This window comes from Lampris incognitus, chromosome 3 (genome assembly GCF_029633865.1).
Source record: "Lampris incognitus isolate fLamInc1 chromosome 3, fLamInc1.hap2, whole genome shotgun sequence".
Classification (NCBI taxonomy): Eukaryota; Metazoa; Chordata; class Actinopteri; order Lampriformes; family Lampridae; genus Lampris; species Lampris incognitus.
Genome location: NC_079213.1, coordinates 112,291,788 through 112,313,802, shown reverse-complemented (window position 1 = coordinate 112,313,802; position 22,015 = coordinate 112,291,788). Strand labels below are relative to the sequence as shown.

General features: G+C 48.1%; 1 protein-coding gene across 1 annotated transcript in view; it reads right to left on the bottom strand.

Moving 5' to 3' along the window:
* Window positions 1-21,719, bottom strand: part of xxylt1 (xyloside xylosyltransferase 1) — a 62,750-nt gene extending 41,031 nt beyond the window's left edge. The window contains exons 1-3 of the mRNA XM_056277604.1: window positions 21,514-21,719; window positions 20,399-21,056; window positions 3,919-4,066 (exon numbers count right to left, since the gene is read on the bottom strand). Coding sequence (XP_056133579.1) covers window positions 3,919-4,066; window positions 20,399-20,917 — 667 coding nt within the window. The 5' untranslated portion in view covers window positions 20,918-21,056; window positions 21,514-21,719. The remainder of the gene's footprint in view (window positions 1-3,918; window positions 4,067-20,398; window positions 21,057-21,513) is intronic.
* Between the last annotated feature and the right edge of the window lie 296 nt (window positions 21,720-22,015).

Genomic DNA, 22,015 nt, shown 5'->3' with positions numbered 1-22,015 from the left:
CAACGTCCACAAACACGGACTTTAAAACAAGCGTGGGGTGTTCAAAGGAATAGGTAAGACTTTTCAGTCGTGGGAACAGACGAAAACCTCCGATTTGGCCAAAACTTTCCGCTGACTCTCATTTAAAGGAGTTCCTCACTGCCAAGGAGGGGGTTTGTCATCCAACAGAAATGAGCCCAATTTTGAACCGAAAATTGCTTTTCAAACCCGAAAGTCTCACAGATTAAAAACCGAACCCTCAAAACAAGAACTGGCCCTTCACGCTCATACTGAGAATGCTTTCAGGTGGTTATACACATTTCACAATCTGTTGTTTCAGATTAATTCTGAAATCTGTTATCTAATAACCGACGTCCAATATAAGCACCATTTCTTTTTGCCGGTTATGGAGTATTTACATGCATTGGTTAAAAGCAGCAAATCAAATCAAATAGATTACATTATGATTAAAACAGTACGTCTTGAAAATGAATTCCCACACCGGAAGTGGTGTGGGAAGATGGCGGCGTGAATTCACGTTTGCAGCGGCCTCACCCAGTACCGTCCATGCGGTGTCTTTGTCTATGTCCACGTCTAAGTTTTGTCTTCGTTTGATGGCTGGGAGAGCTGGCGCTGGATCAGCTGGGAGAGCTTGGTCCGCTGCGTCCTGTGGGCCCAGGGACCACGGCCTTGCCCGGAGCTGCACCCGAGGAGGTAACACCGAGGGCGGTCTGACAGGATGCGGTAGCGGGGCAGGCTAAGCTAACTGCTAGCCCATGCAGACCGGCAGTTCTGATAACACCGATGGCGGTCTGGCAGCGACCTCACCTGGTGTTGTCTGTGGTGTTTTTGATGTCGTCGTAGTATAGCGTGCAGGGAGGTGTGTCGAGGCTGTCTGGCTGGGACAGCTGGCACTGGATCGGCTGGGAGAGCTTGGTCTGCTTCGTCCGGTGGGCCCAGGGACCATGGCCCCTGCCTGGAGCTGCGCCCAAGGAAGAAACACTGAGGGCGGTCTGACAGGATGTGGGGCAGGCTAGCCTAACTGCTAACCCATGCAGACGGGCAGTGCCGACAGTCATCCTGGCTGGCGTTCGTTCCCTTGGACAGTGATTTTTTTTTGGTTTAGTTTGGATATATGTGTTAGTTTGGATATATCTGTTCTTGTGGTTCTTGTAGTTTTTGGATGTGTTTTTGTCTTTGTGTTGCACTGCTGTGGGCTGGGGGAAATGGCATTTCGTTTCATTTTATGTACACAAGTACATGAAATGAAATGACTAATAAAGTCTTCCTGAGTCCTGAAATAAAAATGCAGTGGTACTTGAAAGTTTGTGAACCCTTTAGTATTTTCTATATTTCTGCATAAATATGACCTAAAACATCATCAGATTTTCACACAAGTCCTAGATAGTAGATAAAGTAGATAAAGAGAACCCAATTAAGCAAATGAGACAAAAATATTATACTTGGTCATTTATTTATTGAGGAAAATTATCCAATGTTACATATCTGTGAGTGGTAAAAGTATGTGAACCTCTAGGATCAGCAGTTAACTTGAAGGTGAAATTAGAGTCAGGTGTTTTCAGTCAATGGGATGACAGTCAGGTGTGAATGGGTGCCCTGTTTTATTTAAAGAACAGGGATCTATCAAAGTCTGGTCTTCACAGGTTTGTGGAAGTGTGTCATGGCAAGAACAAAGGAGATTTCTGAGGAGCTCAGAAAAAGCGTTGTTGATGCTCATCAGGATGGAAAAGTTGTGGACCATCGCTAAAGAGTTTGGAGTCCACCAATCCAAAGTCAGACAGATTGTGTACAAATGGAGGAAATTCAAAACCATTGTTACCCTCCCCAGGAGTGGTCGACCATCAAAGATCACTCCAAGAGCAAGGCGTGTAATAGTTGGCCAGGTCACAAAGGAACCCAGGGTAACTTCTAAGCAACAAAAGGCCTCTCTCACATGGGCTAATGTTCATGTTCATGAGTCCACCATCAGGAGAACACTGAACAACAATGGTGTGCATGGCAGGGTTGCAAGGAGAAAGCCACTGCTCTCCAAAAAGAACAATGCTGCCCGTCTGCAGTTTGCTAAAGATCACGTGGACAAGCCAGAAGGCTACTGGAAAAATGCTTTGTGGACGGATGAGACCAAAATAGAAGTTTGTGGTTTAAATGAGAAGCGTTATGCTTGGAGAAAGGAAAACACTGCATTCCAGCATAAGAACCTTACCCCATCTGTGAAACATGGTGGTGGTGGTAGTATCATGGTTTGGGCCTGTTTTGGTGCATCTGGGCCAGGACTGCTTGCCATCATTGATGGAACAACGAATTCTGAATTATACCAGCGAATTCTTAAGGAAAATGTCAGGACATCTGTCCATGAACTGAATCTCAAGAGCACATGGGTCATGCAGCAAGACAATGACCCTTAGCACACAAGTTGTGCTACGAAAGAATGGTTAAAGAAGAATAAAGTTAATGTTTTGGAACGGCCAAGTCAAAGTCCCGACCTTCATCCAATCGAAATGTTGTGGAAGGACCTGAAGCGAGCAGCTCATGTGAGGAAACCCACCAACATCCCAGAGTTGAAGCTGTTCTGTACGGAGGAATGGGCTAAAATTCCTCCAAGCCGATGTGCAGGACTGATCAACAGTTACCAGAAACGTTTAGTTGCAGTTATTGCTGCACAAGGGGGGAGGGGGGGGGGGTCCACACCAGATACTGAAAGAAAAGGTTCACATACTTTTGCCACTCACAGATATGTAATATTGGATCATTCTCCTCAATAAATAAATGACCAAGTATAATATTTTTGTCTGATTTGTTTAAATGGGGTTCTCTTTATCTACTTTTAGGACTTGTGTGAAATTCTGATGATGTTTTAGGTCATATTTATGCAGAAATATAGAAAATTCTAAAGGGTTCACAAACTTTCAAGCACCACCGTACTTCCTGTTTTGTTGTTTCTTTAAGCGATATCAACATGTACCCTAGTTCTGCTGAATAACAGAAGCCAAGCAGATATGGGCTTGGCTAGTACTTGGATGGCAGACCTTCCGGGACAACTGAGTTGTTGCTGGAAGCTGTGTTGGTGGGCCAGTAGGGTGCAGTCTTCCCTCTGGTCCTAATAATCAACAAAAAGTCCCAATGCAGTGATGGGGACACTGTGCTGTAGGAGATGCCGTCCTTCAGATGAGATGTTAAAGAGAGAGCCAGGACTCACTGTGGTCATTAAAGACCCCATGGCACTTATTGCAAACAGTAGGGGGTCCCCCAGAGTCCTGGCAAAATTCCCAACCTGGCTCTCTCCATCTAGCCACCCAATCATCCCCCTGTGTAGTTTGCTCAATGATTCCTCCCTCTCCACCTCAAGGGGATTATGTTGTGAGCATTCTGGTGCAAAATGGCTGCCGTGCATCATCCAGGTGGGTGCTACCGCTACACATTGGTGGTGGTTGAGGTGAGTTCCCCCCCCCCCCTTCACTGTGAAGCACTCTGGGTGTCCACCCCCTCTGCTGATCCGGGGAGGGCTGCAGACGACCACGTCTCCTCCAATACACGTGGAGTCGCCAGCCACTTCTTTTCACCTGACAGTGAGGAGTTTCCCCAGGGGGACGTAGTGCGTGGGAGGATCACACTATCCCCCCCGCCTCCGAACAGGCGCCCTGACTGACCAGAGGAGGCGCTAGTGCAGCAACCAGGACACAAATCGACACATCCAGCTTCCCACCCACACACACAGCCAAATGTGTATTTAGGAACACCCAGCCAAGTCGGAGGTAACATGGGAATTTGAACCGGCGAGCCCCGTGTTGGTAGGCAATGGAATAGACTGCTACGCTCCCCGGATGCCCAGAAGACTATTCCCAAGTGACTTCCAACAAAAGCTGATTAACGTACCGACCAAGGAATGTGAGAAATCTGAGAGGCGGACACTGGTCTTACCTGGAGGCATGATATGGTGCATGGCGATGGACAAGAAAAAGATGGCGTCGCTGTAGTAAGCCCCGGAGCCGGCGCTGAAGTGCTTCTGCATGGCTTCAACGATAGGAAACAGTTTCCGTGTGAGGGCCGCGACATCGTGAAACACCACCTGACAGAAAAAAGCAGTGCAACAGAAACAGGTTATCACCGACCGACGGGAGGAGGAATACAGAGGAATACAGCAGTATAGGAGTTCTTCGCTGTTGTAGTTGAAGGACAGTGGCCAACCTACTCACCTTCACGTTATTATTTATTTGCTGAGCGAGTGAGACAGTTGAGAGGGAGACGAGAGAAAATGTCCGGACAGGATCTGATCTGAGACCATTTCAGTTCAATTTAATACAACTTTATTTATCCCATACAGGCAAGTTGGATGCGGCAGCTTGCACACTTACAAGTCACAGTACATTCATCCATCCATCCATTACCCAAACTGCTTATCCTGCTGTCAGGGACACGGCGATGCTGCAGCCTATCCCAGCAGTCATTGGGCGGCAGGCGGGGAGACACCCTGGACAGGCCGCAAGTCCAAAGGGCAGACGTGTTCCCACCTAGGGACAGTTTAGTACGGCCGAGTCACCTGGCCTGCATGTCTTTGGACTGTGGGAGGAAACCCACACAGACACGGGGGGAACATGCAAACTCCACACAGAGGACGACCCGGGACGACCCCCAAGGTTGGACTACCCCGGGGCTAGAACCCAGGACCTTCTTGCTATGAGGCGACCGCGCTAACCCCTGCGCCATCGTGCCGCCCAAGTCACAGTACATAACCTACATAATATGATACATCAAATCAAATCCAGTGGGGGTCAGTCACATACTACACAGAGACAGTGGACATGAAGACTCACTACCTCCATATTGACAACCGCAGTCTTTAGTCAGTGGGAGAGTTTCTAAAACATGATCTGGTCCACTTAAGAACAGCTGGTCAACAAATCAAGATTTTGTAAAAAAATGTTCCCCCTTTTCTCCCCAATTTTACCTGTCCAATTACCCCACTCTTCCGAGCCGTCCCGGTCTCTGCTCCACCCCCTCTGCTGATCTGGGGAGGGCTGCAGACTACCACATGCCTCCTCCCATACACGTGGAGTCGCCAGCCGCTTCTTTTCACCTGACAGTGAGGAGTTTCACCAGGGGGACATAGCACGTGGGAGGATCATGCTATTCCCTCCAGTTCTCCCTCCGCCCTGACCAGAGGGGGCGCTAGTGCAGCGACCAGGACACATACCCACATCCGGCTTCCCACCCGCAGACACGGCCAATTGTGTCTGTAGGGACGCCCGACCAAGCCGGAGGCAACACAGGGATTTGAACCGCCGATCCCGGTGTTGGTAGGCCACGGAATAGACCGCCACGCTACCCGGACGCCCAACAAATCAAGATTTTAGATTTGTTTGCGTCTAGATTTCGCCGAGATGACCCGTTTCTACCCAAATCCCTTCCCTTGCTTGCCCACTGGACAGGTCCAAGTGTGTACATACTCAGGTTCTCAGGTACACTGTGGTAGATACTCTTAAGACAACTTCAGACTTCCTCCTATCAGACAGTTGCAGGACGCTCCTCATCTCCTTTTTAAAAGAGCATTACATCAAGTCAAATTCATATGAAGTGTCCATTTACATAATCAAAGAAATGTCAAGTTTAATACCGTTGCCCTCATATGGAGGCTGTCTCAACGCGGTGTATTTTGGACTGAGTTGCACAATTACAGCCATTTGCATTGAGACTTGCATGCGTATGTATTCTACAATACTCTGTAATCCCACCTGTTGGTAGACATTAAATATGAAGTAGTTTGCGTATTACTTGGTTGTTGAACTGTGGGACTGGTGTAACGAGGCTTGTTTCTTGCAGCTTAGTTAGGAACCGCGACTTAATCACTCAGACTAATCAAAAGCCTGATTACATCAAGATTTCAATTGATGTTTTCCGACACGTGCACAAGCTGATACTTAAGCAAGCCAGACCCGATCTAGTCCCCTCCTCACACACCACTGCATGCAGACCGCCATCCCCTAATTGTGTGACATGCGTGTGTCTGCTATTGTGAGACTGTACTGTTGGTGATAACACGTGGCGTGTCTGCTGTTGTCCACGGATGTGTTGGGCTGCAGAGTTCAATGTGTGCTGAAAACAAATCCCACCGGCCCTGGTCATGTGGCTCCTAAAAATATCTCATCTGATTTCAATCAGCCATCAGCAACCCCATTACACACACACACACACACACACACACACACACAGGATCAATATGCTGCTGCACATTGCAGGATTAACATCTTTAGTTTTGTAATAGTAGGAGACATATTGGACCGATATGATATATGATATGATTGTAATAGTAGGAGACATATTAGACTGATATGATATGATATATGATTGTAATAGTAGGAGACATATTGGACTGATATGATATGATTGTAATAGTAGGAGACATATTGGACTGATATGATATATGATTGTAATAGTAGGAGACATATTGGACCGATATGATATATGATATGATTGTAATAGTAGGAGACATATTGGACTGATGTGATATGATATGATTGTAATAGTAGGAGACATATTAGACTGATATATGATTGTAATAGGAGACATATTGGACTGATATGATATGATATGATTGTAATAGTAGGAGACATATTGGACCGATATGATATATGATATGATTGTAATAGTAGGAGACATATTGGACTGATATGATATGATATGATTGTAATAGTAGGAGACATATTGGACTGATATGATATGACATGATTGTAATAGTAGGAGACATATTGGACTGATATGGTATGATATGATATGATTGTAATAGTAGGAGACATATTGGACTGATTTGATATGATATGATTGTAATAGTAGGAGACATATTGGACCGATATGATATGATTGTAATAGTAGGAGACATGTTAGACTGATATGATATGATATGATTGTAATAATAGGAGACATATTGGACCGATATGATATATGATTGTAATAGTAGGAGACATATTGGACTGATATATGATATGATTGTAATAGTAGGAGACATATTGGACCGATATGATATGATTGTAATAGTAGGAGACATGTTAGACTGATATGATATGATATGATATGATTGTAATAATAGGAGACATATTGGACCGATATGATATGATATGATTGTAATAGTAGGAGACATATTAAACTGATATCTGGGGGTTAACCCTCTCCACTCCCCCGACACCCATGATGGCTGCAAGGAAACAGCTTCTGAACTGACCACAAAGATCTCAGTCTACATTACTGAGAGAAGATTGAAAAGTAAAATACAGAAACCCGATTCTCTACCATTAAAGCTTCAGTTACTGCAGAAAAAAATAGTATGTATATATATATATATATATATATATAGAGAGAGAGAGAGAGAGAGAGTATATATAATACACTATATATATATATATATAGAGAGAGAGAGAGAGAGAGAGAGAATATATAATACACTATATATATAGAGAGAGAGAGAGAGAGAGTATATATAATACACTATATATATATAGAGATAGAGAGAGTATATATAATACACTACATATATATATATATATATAGAGAGAGAGAGAGAGAGAGAGTATATATAATACACTATATATATATATATAGAGAGAGAGAGAGAGAGAGAGAGAGAGTATATAATACACTATATATATATAAAGAGAGAGAGAGAGAGAGAGAGAGAGAGAGTATATATAATACACTATATATATATATAGAGAGAGAGAGAGAGAGAGAGAGAGAGAGAGAGAGAGAGAGTGTATATAATACACTATATATATATATCTCATCGGCGGTCACTGGAAGCGAGCATGACTGTCCTTTATGGCCCCGCCTGTGCGTGACTTTGTCTAATATGGGGGGACTGCTGCACGGACAGCCATCACACGGTCCTTAACAGATCTAGGTCAGGGTCCAGCGGCATGGAGTCCAAGGCGACTGGGGTCCCATTTCTGCTGATGCCTTCATCCACCTTCCCAGCTGTTGAGACGCTTCCCTAACGTCAGCCAGCATCCTCCACCTGTGGCTTCCTTTTCACCCGACAGTGAGGAGTTTCACCAGGGGGACGCAGCGCGTGGGAGGACCACGCTATTCCCCCTCCCCTCCGAACAGGTAGTCCGACCGACCAGAGGAGGCGCTAGTGCGGGGACCAGAGCACATACCCACATCCGGCTTCCCACCTGCAGACACGGCCAATTGCGTCTGTAGGGAGGCCGGACCAAGCCGGAGGCGGCACGGGGATTCGAACCGGCGATCCCCGTGTTGGCAGGCAACGGAATAGACCGCCACGCCACCCGGACGCCCTGAACACCATTTCTACATTTACAGGATGTGTATTTCCATTTATATATTGTCTTTTTTTTACTGTTTAAGAGCTATCAATGAATAATTCAGGCAGCAGACAGAAAAAAGGGGCAAAAGTTGACTCCCAGTGAGCCTGCTGGAGGAACGAGGCAGGGTCCTGGACCAGCTCTCCGTCCTCCCGCTACAGAGACGGCGTCTAACTTTGGCTTCACATCAGCCGACATTCTGACGTGTTCTGTGGGCTCTGCAGTTTTCCTGCAACGATAAAAGAGAAAAGTTGCTGACTGCCGGCCTTGGACAAGGTCTGCGTGTCCTACTTTGGTCTCGGGCCGTTCCCATTAGCGCGCAGATCACAGCGTCCACTAATGACGTTTTCCCGAAGACGGGCCGAGCGTCCTCTGAGCACAGGAGCGTTACCGAACAAGGAGGGGACACGGGCAAACTAACAGCTAGCTGCTTCCCGTTAGCACCGGGAACGCCCGTCGGGCCTGTGCGGGGACACGCCTAGGGCCTCGGAGACGGACAGACCGCACAGTTACACCGCTTGGACAGGGTGGTACGGCGAGGACGTCACGATTTGCCCTCCTGCCACGCTTCTTCATCGTTTCAGCCAGAAAACAACGTCGTCTTTCCCTGTGACTGCACACAAGACAAGTTGATGTGGAGAAAACCTTTCAAGAAAAATAAAAAGCACTGGCTATTTTGAGTTACTGGAGGCTAATTATTTATATATATATATATATATATATATATATGTGTGTGTGTGTGTGTGTGTGTGTGTGTGTGTTATGAATCCATATCCTGTTTCAGTGTTATATCCTTCTCTCACTGCGATGTGTGACTAATGCTTTTTCTCGTCTCTCCTCTCTCGTGTGTGTGAATGGTGTGACGCGAGTCCCCCTGTGTGCACATGTAGTCTGTCCCGTCAGGTCTCCATGGTGATGGTGGCGGCGTGGCTCAGGTCCTGGCGGCGTCTGGACACTGCTTGGCGTCCTCCTCATCATATTCCCCATACGTTCCGTTATAATTGTGTTATCCTCTTTCAGTGTTGCATTGTGTAGATTGTGTAAACACAACATCCGCTGGACGTTGTCCGTCTCGGGGGAGAGAGAGACCCCTCCTCTGGCACGGTGGCGCAGCGGTCAGCGCTGTCGCCTCACAGCGAGAAGGTCCTGGGCTCCGAGCCCGGGGTGGTCCAACCTTGGGGGTCGTCCTCTGTGTGCGCGGTGGGTTTCCTCCGGGTTCCCCCTCCGTCAGCAAGACATGCATGTTAGGGTTGATACTCCCGTGTGGCGCCGCCGACCGAGGCGTGGCGAGACGGACTGCGGTTGGTCCCCGGGCGCTGCAGGGCGGCTGCCCACGGCTCCCGGCTACACAGCTAGGATGGCTTGCATGCAGCACCCCCTCGGGGATCGATACAGTATACCACATAAAATCCAACCTGTGGCTCTCCCTGAGCTTCCTTCCCATTTCAGCTGCCTTTTAAAGGGGCTTTTTAGGGCGTCGTTCTTCATCCGATGCGAGGGTCTAAGGGCCCTGACACACCAGGCCCACGGTCAGCCATTGGCCGATGTCGGGCCTTTGGTGAGCGTCTGTGACCCTGTAGCGCCGCATTATGTAATAACGCCGCATTATGTAATAATGTAATACATTTTCACATCATTATGTAATAACGTCACGTTTTTTTCAAATCAAGACATAAATTTTGGTGGTTTATTACATAATGCACCAAATTATTACATTTTCCTCATAAAAAAGTGTAACATCCGCATTTTGTAATAACCGGTGCAATATGTAACAACTTATTACAAAATGCGGATGTTCCACTTTTTTATGAAGAAAATGTAATAATTTGGTGCATTATGCAATAAACCACCAAAATGTATGTCTTGATTTGAAAAAACGTGGCGTTATTACATGATGTGAAAATTTATTACATAATGCGGCGCTACAGACCCTCGTTTTTGCAGTGTGTCCCGCACCGTCGGCGCCGGTCGGACCCCCGTCGGCAGCTTTTCGGCCGATTCAGCGCGGTGAATGGGCGGAGCCGTCGGTGAGCGAGATCCCTCTGACTGGCTGTTCAGCTCAGCCAATCGGTGCGGAACGTACATGCTAGCTGGTCGGCCGTAGTCTTCGCGGTGTGTTCAAGCGCCACTTTTTGGCCCAGGCGACTTCGTTGCAGCTAGTCGGTTTGGCGTGTCTGGGCCTTAAGCCCAGGAAGCTGTGGTGCTGTAAAGCCCCCTGGGGAACATTTGTGATACTGAGCTACACAAATAAAACTGACTTGACTTGACCGTTGTAGTACGTTTGAATGAAAAGAAAAATCAAAGGACATTGTCGGCCACCTTGCTTAAGCGGCAGCCGCTGAAGAGGCATTTCCCGTCCAAAGCAGTTGGAGGGGAGGGGCTTTTCACGCCATCGACCCTTACAGTAAGCCGCTACGCCACATACCTGCCCAGGAAAGTAACAAAACTAGTCTGAATTAGCCTGAGAGGTGACGGAGAAGTCGGGCATGTCCCTGAACTTCTGCCTGGTTGTCCAATAGCTTTTCTTTTCTTTTTTTGGTGGTGGTGGTGGTGGTGGTGGTGGTGGTGGGGGGGGGCATTGAGCCAAGTTTCCTTTCTACTTTTCCAGCCTGGCTTGCCAACCAGAATGTCTACCTAACAGGGGGTGTAAGGGAGGGGGGGGATTGGGTCATGAACATTCACCCCCCCTCCCCCCAATGTCATCAGAGTACGGAAGGCCAAATTTAAAGCCCTGGATCCTGGTCTGTGAGCATCTCTCTCTCTCTCAAGGGGTGTGCAGACCAAGAGAAAGTCTGCAGTGTTCCTGTCCCTCACACTCGGCCCCGGAGCGTGGCCTGGCTTTCAGCACAGTACGTTCTGAGGGCCCCGTTCGACCCAGCAGCCGCCGCCGCGAGAGCCTTACAAAAGTGGAACCAGTTCTGAAGCGAAGACGCAGCTCCGCTTTGGCCCATAAAACTAAATAACACGCTATTCCTTAGGAAACGGAGCTACGCCCATCAAGTGTCTCATAAGGAAAAGGCTCGAAGCAGACACGGCTAATTAGATTTATCGGCGGAGAACGCGACAATTTGAAGTGCTGAAGACCGCTGTAATAACGGCGTGAGACTATGTGACGTCACGCTGAGCAACCCGAGCACCTTTAACGAGAGACGCACAGATTGACCGATTGGCCGGTGACCGGGAATCAGCTGGTCTTCCGCCTGATCGGCCGTGAACGATGACCAGCCTGTCAGTCTCATGCTGAATCCAAATGTCCACCCTCCGGACTGGCGGACCGAGCCCTCGCTGACTTCCGTCGTTCGTACCGACTACGTTCACGTGGTGGTGGGACAGGTGGATTTATTGTGTTAGTCCGACTAAAACTGGACTGTTAAGATACATGTAAACGTGTTAGGCCGACTGAAATCGCACTAAACTGAATTTCTCGAGGTCGGACTAACACACCTAGACAGCGGCGTGGCCAGGGTAAATGAAGTGGGGGGGGGGGGGTATAAAAATGAGGGGGTCTGGGGACATGCCCTTTTTGGGGGCACGCCCTTTACCTAAAAAGCTGCTTACACAAGTTGTATGTATAAGTATAAGTAAGTAAAGTATGGTGCACAGGAGTAGTGGTCAGTCGTTTCTTCTTCTCTTCTTTTCTCTCTTACGTTAAACGCAACAGGGCATTCACAACATTGGTGCCACCTACTGGCGTATGCATAGAACACAACAAATGTGTCACGTGGTACTGCATAAACTGAATGGGGAAGACTATATTAAGATATTGCAGTTTCTACCGACACACAAAGAGGTCAGTTTGTCATAGTTCAGATCAATAAAACACCTCATTATGTGGATTAAAACACCTCATTTTGTGGATTAAAACACCTCATTTTGTGGATTAAAACACCTCATTTTGTGGATTAAAATTTGAATACCTTCCATTGCTTCCAATGTCTGTGTGATGAGAGCAACCCAATACTGATGTGCAACCTCGCCACATTACATCGCATCACAATGACAACGGCCCCGAGTAAAAGGAGCACTTTCGCTATAAATGGCCATCACGTAGTTCGCTTACGCAATCTTCTTCCAGCATTTCTCAAAAAATGTCTTACCCTACTCCACCTATACACGGGCATTTCTCCTCGGTTTTGAAGGAATCTCGAGGACCTTTTGACAAAAGTGAGGGGGCATACGCCCCCCCCCCCCCCCGTGGCCACGCCACTGCACCTAGATGATGTGGTTGGGGGTGAACTTACTCTGGCATGTATACGCTTCAATGGGCCCTGGACTGGCCTAGGCGTTCTGCGCGTGATCCATAGTTCCCGTGGCGGTCTTTCACCCGCAGCTCGAACAGCGTAGTACCAACACTATCAACATGGCGAGGGCTAGAGCAAGAACCACGTATTTCTGGACCGACGAGGAGACAAACTTCATGTTGTGTTGGCACCAGGGATAGCGTGCATCTCATTTGTACCAACAGTAAAGCGTAGAGTACGTATGAAATGTGCAGCGCTGTAGAGTTGTCCATGTTTTCACCGCTCCACATGGAACCCGCTCGCTAACTAGTTTGTCGCGTTGTTTGGTATGTGACACAATAGGTCAACCGGAAGAAGGTCCAATAGCAACCAGCCGAAAGGGGGCGTCTCGCCACCTACTGTACCGGGGTCGGACATACTTCTGTCAATGAATCGATTCTCCCCCGGTTCTTGAATACTGGGACAACAACAGTAGTCCAATCACATGGCCTAATCGAGCCCTAACCGTAGCTCGACTTCACTGTGCGTGTAAACGCATTGACTGTGATGTGTTCACCGTCGTCAAGTCAAGTCTGCAAGGGCACGAGACCGCGAGGCTATAAAAGCCGCTGACAGACAGGCCTCAAGTCTACTTCACTCACCGCTGTGGAAATGTTTGCGCGACAACAACCATGTAGACGGTGACTGATGCAGCCTCGCCTATGTAATTGCTGCACTCCTTACAGGACGCCAGAGGCCGAGGGTTGTTTTATCCATCCTGTACCTCCTTTTAAGTTTCTCCCATTTCTTCTTGGCTTGCTCACTCGACAAGACCATTCAGAGCTTCATTTCACTGAGAATGTTTCTGGGGGAAAATCCACAATATTCCCCTATGAAACAAGATGCAATTCTACAGAAATGGCTCTTTAATTTTCTTGTGATGCAGTGGCGGCTGGCCAGTGCAGGGCGGTGGGGCACCACCCCCTTCAGATATCAAGAGATGAAAATCTGCTTAAACATGTTACATATAATGCAAATAATTATGAAAGAAAATTGTTTCTCAGTCTGTGAGCGCCTGTCAGCAACATTAAATATTGGTTCCATATGGTTTTTGGTTGATTTCTGTCTGAATACATATACTTCCTGTCTGAACACATATACTTCCTGTCTGAATACATATACTTCCTGGGTGAGGGGCGCCGGCCAAATGATACCTTATGTAAGCCCTCAAACTTGTGGCGAGCAGGTGACCTGAAGCTGCTGTCTGATTGGTTTCTTCAGATTTTCCAGGGGGCGCAGTTCTGTGATGCCCCAGACACTCCCACTTATTTAGGCAGCGAACTGGTATTGTTTTAATGTTTTTTGACCTAATGTGATTGGACAATTCTCATCATGGTTGTCAATCATGTTCACACCCACCACGACGCCTCGTCTCGACTGTCAACCATCCACCGTCTACGACCCCTGATAAAATCTATAGGCTACACTGTCCTTGTTAATACCTCTGTGACTGTGCGGACATTAAAGCAGCTGTCAGGTGTGCTGCGCCAAGGTACATTGTGCCCCCCACCCCCCAAACATTTTTAGCACCAGCCGCCACTGGTGATATGCATTATGAAACATGTGCCAATAAGCCGTTTTAACATAATTCAATCATTACGGTACTTACATAAAGCCCTCAGCTGAGGAATGCTGACACCCGTGAAAAGGTGGTCATAGTCCTCACACTAGTTAGTGTCTGCTCATCTTAGTGTCTGCTCATCTTAGTGTCTGCTCATCTTAGTGTCTGCAGGTAACAAGACATAAATCCCATTTTCAGACATTTCCATACAACATAAGCAAGGCTCAGCGTTTTCGGTTTTTATTTTTCCAAGCCACCCAGCATGCCGAATTTCGCCACAAGAGGGCACTGTTACATAACCTCACACGAACAGGAACAACTTTGTGAAAATCAGTTTAAAAATCTGGGTATTTTTCGGTGAGAATCTGTAAAAACCGAAAACGCCGAGCCTTGAATAAGCTACACACAATCAAATGCAGAAAGGTTTGTAAACAAGGACCGGACTATGACCAAATAAATCGGGTATTACATTGGAAAACCTTCTCTTGTTGTTTTTTGGGCCATTTTTCTTAGCCTATATATATTTGGCATTACACTGCACAGGTTTATAGGGCATTACCTCTATAGCCAATACTTCTACTACATATTTCTGTATCGTGATGTGGTCGAGTATTATTTCTGGCCTACATGATTCAGGTACTGTTTCAATACAGTAATCGTTTGACACGTTCATAATAAGTTCGCTTTGTCTTTTTAGGTCGGCAAACAGAAAAGCTACGTCATGTCCGTATCGCAATGAATTGTGGGTAGTTAAATCAGTCAAGTCTGGGTAAGTCTGCACCCCAAGCGGATTCTCTGGAGGAGAAGCCCCTTTATGTGAAGCCCCTTCACATAAACAAGACCAGAATTTGATCCATATTAATTAGAATATTCCCCTTCAGGAAAACAGTCATTTCACAGGGAGTAGTCAATATCATATGTTACATGACGGGTACATCTTCCATTTTCTTTTTTGTGTCACCAGATACTACCAAATAGTGATGATTTTTTGCTCTGTACAGAAATGTTGGGGGGGTGGGGGGGGGCGGCGCCGGTGGCTCACCTGGTAGCGTGGTACCACATAAGGCTGAGTCCTTACTGCAGCGGCCTGGGTTCGAATTCGCCCCGGGCCCTTTGCTGCATGTCATCCCCTCTCGCTCCGCTGCCTTTCCTGTCTCTCTCTATACCACCACTATCCAATAACGGCGGAGAACGCCATAAAAAAAGAAAAGGAAATGTTGATCACCCCAATGACTGCTGGGATAGGCTCCAGCATCCCCGCGACCCTGAGAGCAGGATAAGCGGTTGGGATAATGGATGGATGGATGCTGATCACCCAGTCACTCTGCTTCTACCTACATGATGCCTCGGCCACTGGTTGACTACTGCTTATGTAAACACATATACTCAAAAGTGTATGAAGTTTCGGGGCGTCCGGGTGGCATGGCGGTCCATTCCGTTGCCAGCCAACGAGGGGATCGCCGGTTCGAATCTGTGTGTTGCCTCCGGCTTGGTCAGGCGTCCCTACGGATGCCGTGTCCGCGGGTGGGGAGACGGATGTGGGTATGTGTCCTGGTCGCTGCACTAGCGCCTCCTCTGGTCGGCCGGGGCGCCTGTTCAGGGGGGAGGGGGTACTGGGGGGAGTAGCGTGATCCTCCCACGCACTACGTCCCCCCGGAGAAACTCCTCACTGTCAGGTGAGAAGAAGCGGCTGGCGACTCCACATGGATGGGAGGAGGCATGTGGTAGTCTGCAGCCCTCCCCGGGTCAGCAGAGGGGGTGGAGCAGTGACCGGGACGGCTCAGAAGAGTGGGGTAACTGGCCGGGTACAAATGGGGAGAAAAAGGGGGAAATTAAACAAAACAAAAAAAGAAGTACATGAAGTTTCATTCAGACAAATTGTTAAGATATAACGCTGTCAGTTATGACCCCCCCACCCCCACCCCGCCCCTGCCCCGCCGCCCCAGTCTCTGCTGAACCAGGGAAAAGATTTAACACTCCTCATATTGTCCCTTCACTGGAGCCCTTTCACACAACATGTTAAACTACCAGCACAGTCAGCAAGTTTTGGTACAGACCATCCCGATCAGCAAACCCAGCCAGGCGGGTACCTGTCGGGGAAGATACACAGAGGACAGGCTTACAGACCGGGCTGTCAAAAAAACACACAACAGCTTCGACCCATTCCAACATCTATTTTTATGCATTATGTCCATAAGACGGCAAGCCAATACAGGAGACATAACTACTTGAATAGGTATATAAAATAATGTCCTATACTGTAAACTGCATTTAAAGACTGTAGACCCCCCCATATAAAATAATGTCCTATACTGCAAACTGCATTTAAAGACTGTAGACCCCCCCCTATAAAATAATGTCCTATACTGCAAACTGCATTTAAAGACTGTAGACCCCCCCCTATAAAACAATGTCCTATACTGTAAACTGCATTTAAAGACCGTAGACCCCCCCATATAAAATAATGTCCTATACTGTTAACTGCATTTAAAGACTGTAGACCCCCCCATATAAAATAATGTCCTATACTGCAAACTGCATTTAAAGACTGTAGACCCCCCCCTATAAAATAATGTCCTATACTGTAAACTGCATTTAAAGATTGTAGACCCCCCCATATAAAATAATGTCCTATACTGTAAACTGCATTTAAAGACTGTAGACCCCCCCCCTATAAAATAATGTCCTATACTGCAAACTGCATTTAAAGACTGTAGACCCCCCCCTATAAAACAATCTCCTATACTGTAAACTGCATTTAAAGACCGTAGACCCCCCCCATATAAATAATGTCCTATACTGTAAACTGCATTTAAAGACTGTAGACCCCCCCTATATAAAATAATGTCCTATACTGTAAACTGCATTTATAGACTGTAGACCCCCCCCCTATAAAACAATCTCCTATACTGTAAACTGCATTTAAAGACCGTAGACCCCCCCATATAAATAATGTCCTATACTGTAAACTGCATTTAAAGACTGTAGACCCCCCCTATATAAAATAATGTCCTATACTGCAAACTGCATTTAAAGACTGTAGACCCCCCCCTATAAAATAATGTCCTATACTGTAAACTGCATTTAGAGACTGTAGACCCCCCCCATATAAAATAATGTCCTATACTGCAAACTGCATTTAAAGACTGTAGACCCCCCCCTATTAAATAATGTCCTATACTGTAAACTGCATTTAGAGACTGTAGACCCCCCCCATATAGAATAATGTCCTATACTGCAAACTGCATTTAAAGATTGTAGACCCCCCCCCATATAAAATAATGTCCTATACTGTAAACTGCATTTAAAGACCGTACCCCCCCCCCCCCCGCTCGAGTGTTAGAGTGAGAGCTGAGAAGGCGCCGTCTCTCGGAGCGAGAGAGAGCAAATAAGTGATGGGTAATCGATATGTTCTGTGATAGCCTAGGTTTCATACAGGTTATGTAATATTCACGCTGGCGTAAAGAAACAATAGGACAGTATTTCTCCGTCTTTGCTCGGCAAGAGCTGCACACAACTTCCTATCGAGGTTCCACAATCCTGCCGTCTCCTGACCAAAGTCCGAAGCATTTCCAAACGGGGCTTTTTAGATTGCTCGGTGTTCAGACCCCCTCTCTCTCTGCGGACCAGCTAGCTTGTGAACTCTCCGCCATGTTGCTGAATGACCCGCTCGGTTCAGCTTGACCTACATTTCGGTTTCAATCAATGAAAGTGACGCGGTGTGACTCTCCCGTCCATCGTGGGGAAGAAGAAGAAGGGACACGTCACCGGGCCCCGTGGGGAAAGTCACCCTCGGCACCTAACCCGTCCTGGCCGTGCAGCCGGAGCAGTGGGCAGCTGCTGCCCGGCACCTGGAGACCAACTCCAGCTCTTCTTTCCATTGCCTTGCTCGGGGGCACAGGCAGGAGTATTAACCCTGACATGCATGTCTTCTTGGTGGTGGTAGGAAACTGGAGAAAGCCCACACAGACACGAGGAGAACACGCAAACTCCCCGAACAAAGGGCCCGGGACGGCCCGGGGTTCGAACCCGGGACCTTCTTGCTGTGAGGCAACAGCGCTGACCGCTGGACCACTTTCTTTCCCGTGCATTCAGGGCAGCGGCCCAAGCCCACGCAGGAAGTTGTGAGGCAGACAGCCGCGGTAGTGCCGCTTTCCCCCCCAAAATCAAATATTAATTTTCCTAACTGAATGTCTGTTTGGTTTACAATGTTACAATTTCATTTAGCAGAGGCTTTTATCCAACACAGCGCACTTCTGAGAGTTCATCAAACACAAGGAAGGATCTAGTCAGGAAGCCACAATGCAGAGAAGTGCCAAAAAACTAGGTTCAAGTCCAATAGGACATAGGTGTCAACATCCATCCATCCATCCATTATCCTAAACACTTGTCCTGCTCTCAGGGTCGCAGGATGCTGGAGCCTATCCCAGCAGTCACTGGGTGGCGGACAGGGAAGACACCCTGGACAGGCCGTCAGGCCATCACAGGGCCAACACACAAACATAACACACACACACACACACACCTAGGGACAATTTAGTACGGGTGATCCACCTGACCTACATGTCATTGGACTGTGGGACGAAACCGGAGCCCCCGGAGGAAACCCATGCAGACACGGGGAGAACATGCAAACTCCACACAGAGGACGACCCGGGACGACCCCCAAGGTTGGACTACCCCGGGGCTCGAACCCAGGACCTTCTTGCTGTGAGGCGACCGCGCTAACCACTGCGCCACCATGCTGCCACGGTGTCAATAGGCAGTGCACAAAGGCAATGCATATATATATATATATATGTGTGTGTGTGTGTGTGTGTATATATATACATATATATATATATATACACCATCAGGTGTGGAGGTGTTTGACTAAGAGCAGGGTCTTTAGCTCTTTAAGATGGAGAGGGACTCGGCGGATCGAATGGAGTTTTAACAATTGTCAAGTGTTCACAGTTGGATTATATGACCATATTTAGAAAGTTTGTTGACAGCATTTGTTACAGATACAGGTTTGAGAAGCACAGACTGAATTACATGGTGACTGAATTTGCTACCAGCTTGGGGGGGGGGGGAATCAAGAAGTAGAAATTGGCCACCTAGTGGCATCACTCCAGAACTACATTCTGACATCTCTCAAAAAGTCTCTCCAGACCTTGTCAACACATCTGCCACCCTGAAGACAAAGAACACGCCCTTTAATCCATTAGCAGAGCCGGTTCGTGAAAACATCCAGTCATCCAGTCCTCCGGTATTCATTATACCGCATTACGCTGCATCACACAGGTCAGTTGTGCTCCCAAGGAGGGGCAACGGCAAGGTCGTAGAAGGAGCGCAAGGAGGGTGAAATGATCGGGGCATAATCTGGCCCTCTGGCCTAAAACCGCCTGACCGATAAACTAAGCAAGCCTCCAGTCAGTCCAAAGCAGGCAGGGATCATCGGCCTAAGCTAATGCGGAGCTTTGACATCTGTACCAGCTGAAGAAGATGATGAGATAGTCCTGGGAGAACAGGGCTGGCAGGCCAGGGCAGCATTTGGGAGGGGATGAGCGAGTAGTAAACAAGTTTGTTATCTTGTGCTCTGTGAGCCAAACAAAATAAGAGACAGGACACAGCGCCACATCAGACAATATGGAGAAATAATCCTCCACGGAGGACGGCTTTGGTAGGGCAACACTGCCCCCTTGTGTTTCAGAACACAGCAAACTAAGGCTTTGTTCCTGTCTTAAGCCGGAGTGCCTCAGAAAGATGTCTAAATATATAGAAGTAAGAAGCTGAAGTCTGTACATGGTAAACCCTAAAACAGCACTGTACAATCTGGACGACTGCCTCGTTAAAGGATCAATATGCTCCAACAGAGGGCCTCGTGTCAGTCGAGAGATTCCCATACACACCTTGGCTCTTACAAGGACGCGTTATCCTAGACACCCTCCCTCGTTAAATGAAGACACACTCAGTATCAGAATACATTATTTTGTGTTTAAAATACAGAGGCCCAAATGCCACCTGTTTTTCCCAAAACTGGATGAGCTCACTCTCAAATCTTCCCCTCCAATAAAAGTCTCAACCTTAACGTAGAGGAAACATGTGAGTTATAATTAGAATCAGAAATTGTTTTGACCCAGTAGGGTTTTTTTTGTTTTTTAACGTAATGCACCTTGTGAAGTTTCAGGATATCTCAATCTGAAAACTGACACCAGAAATGAATGCTGTCCATACAGACTGCTTTGTATAGCCCTACCTACCTCATACTTAAACGTTGCGTCGAGGAGAAATTCCTGGAGCATCCTCTGTCCCAACTCTTGACTGGCTTGATCACTCACAAAATGGAGGACGAGCACCTCTCCCTCCAGGAAGTGGCTATGCCTCACCATGGACAACATGGCCACCCTGAACTTCTCCTGCAGACTCCGGCTCCTGTCCACCTTGGTGAACATCATGAGCACATGATAGTATTGCTCGTCCCTTGTCACCATGTCCCCCCTCTCTCGCTCTGTGACCCGCTCCTCCCCGCCTTCCTCCTCAGCACCATCCGGGTGCATCAGCTTGGTGTCCAACGTGAGGTCAGCATCGTTTCTGTTGGTGTTCTGGCTGGCTTGGCTCTGCTTGATCCGCTTGGTGGTGCTGGAGAAGTTCTGCTTCTCTGACCCAAAGTAGTAAAAGGCTACGACGGCGAGAACTGCAGCCAGGAGGAGGACAAGCTGATAGGACCTAAATGTGCTGATCCTACCCATGGTGCTGGCTACTGCTCTTAGGATGCCCATATCGCGCCGGAGCGCCGGTCTGTTATGCTGCCGACGTCATCAGCCGGAGGAGGTAAACGGTAAGGCATGCAACATCCTCCGAGCTTCTAGTGTACCGCCATGGTGGAGAAGCAAGCTGTCCCACGGGGTCCACCTTTTCCTGCAACACAAAGAGCACCGTCACTCTCGTTGAACGCCTGACTGGGCAGAAGTTGGTTTCTCACCACACGTTCGTCGAGCAGATACAACATAACCGTTCCGCCAGCACGCGCCTTGCGCAGCTCCGCGTCATGCAGCGGTTCCGGTGTTTGCACCAACATCTGTAACCCGCCGAGATGACGCGACCCTCCCACTGAAACACCCTCTCTCTCTCTCTCTCTCAGCCCGGGAGAGGCAGCTTGTCTAACGTCAGATAAGGGGTAAGTCTGGGCGCAACGTGTGAGATGGGGACCTACTGAGGCGCTGCCTCCACAACAAGCAACGTTTCCTACCGAGAACCCAGCCGGAAGATGCGCCCACGTGGTCCGCCTGGACGTACAGAGCAGCAACGCGCGCTTCGAGGCTTCCGCGGGCACGCCGGTAGTTGTTGACGGCACGCGCGGCTGCTCGGGACTCACCTGTTCGGAGGTGCAGCTTCTGCAGCCCGGGCTGGACAGCTCGCTGCGGGCTTTGGGCTCGCAGCGTGGCGGATCCCCGGCGCGTGAAGCGGCGGGTTTTGTCAGAACCACATCACAAGGCAGTTGACCGCGCGCGCCAGCCTTTCCGTAAACGCACACTAATAAGCGACGTCCGCCGGAGACGACGCTCGGTCGGCGTCTTCGGCCTCTCCCTCCCTTCCTCGTCTCTCTCCGAGGCGGTTGACACGCAGCGTTGTGACGCATTGCCGCCGCCTGCTGCTCCGGAGGATGAGCCCCAACGCGTGCGGAGGCTGACTGCGCAGGCGTTGGACAGCAGCCGCTTTGAACTGTTTGAAAAATAGTATTAAAGTTGTTAAACTGTTATGTTGGTGTCACTTAGTTTCATAACAGACACACTAACATATCTACTACTACTACTTTCGGCTGCTCCCGTTAGGGGGCGCCACAGCGGATCATCTTTTCCATCTCTTCCTGTTCTCTG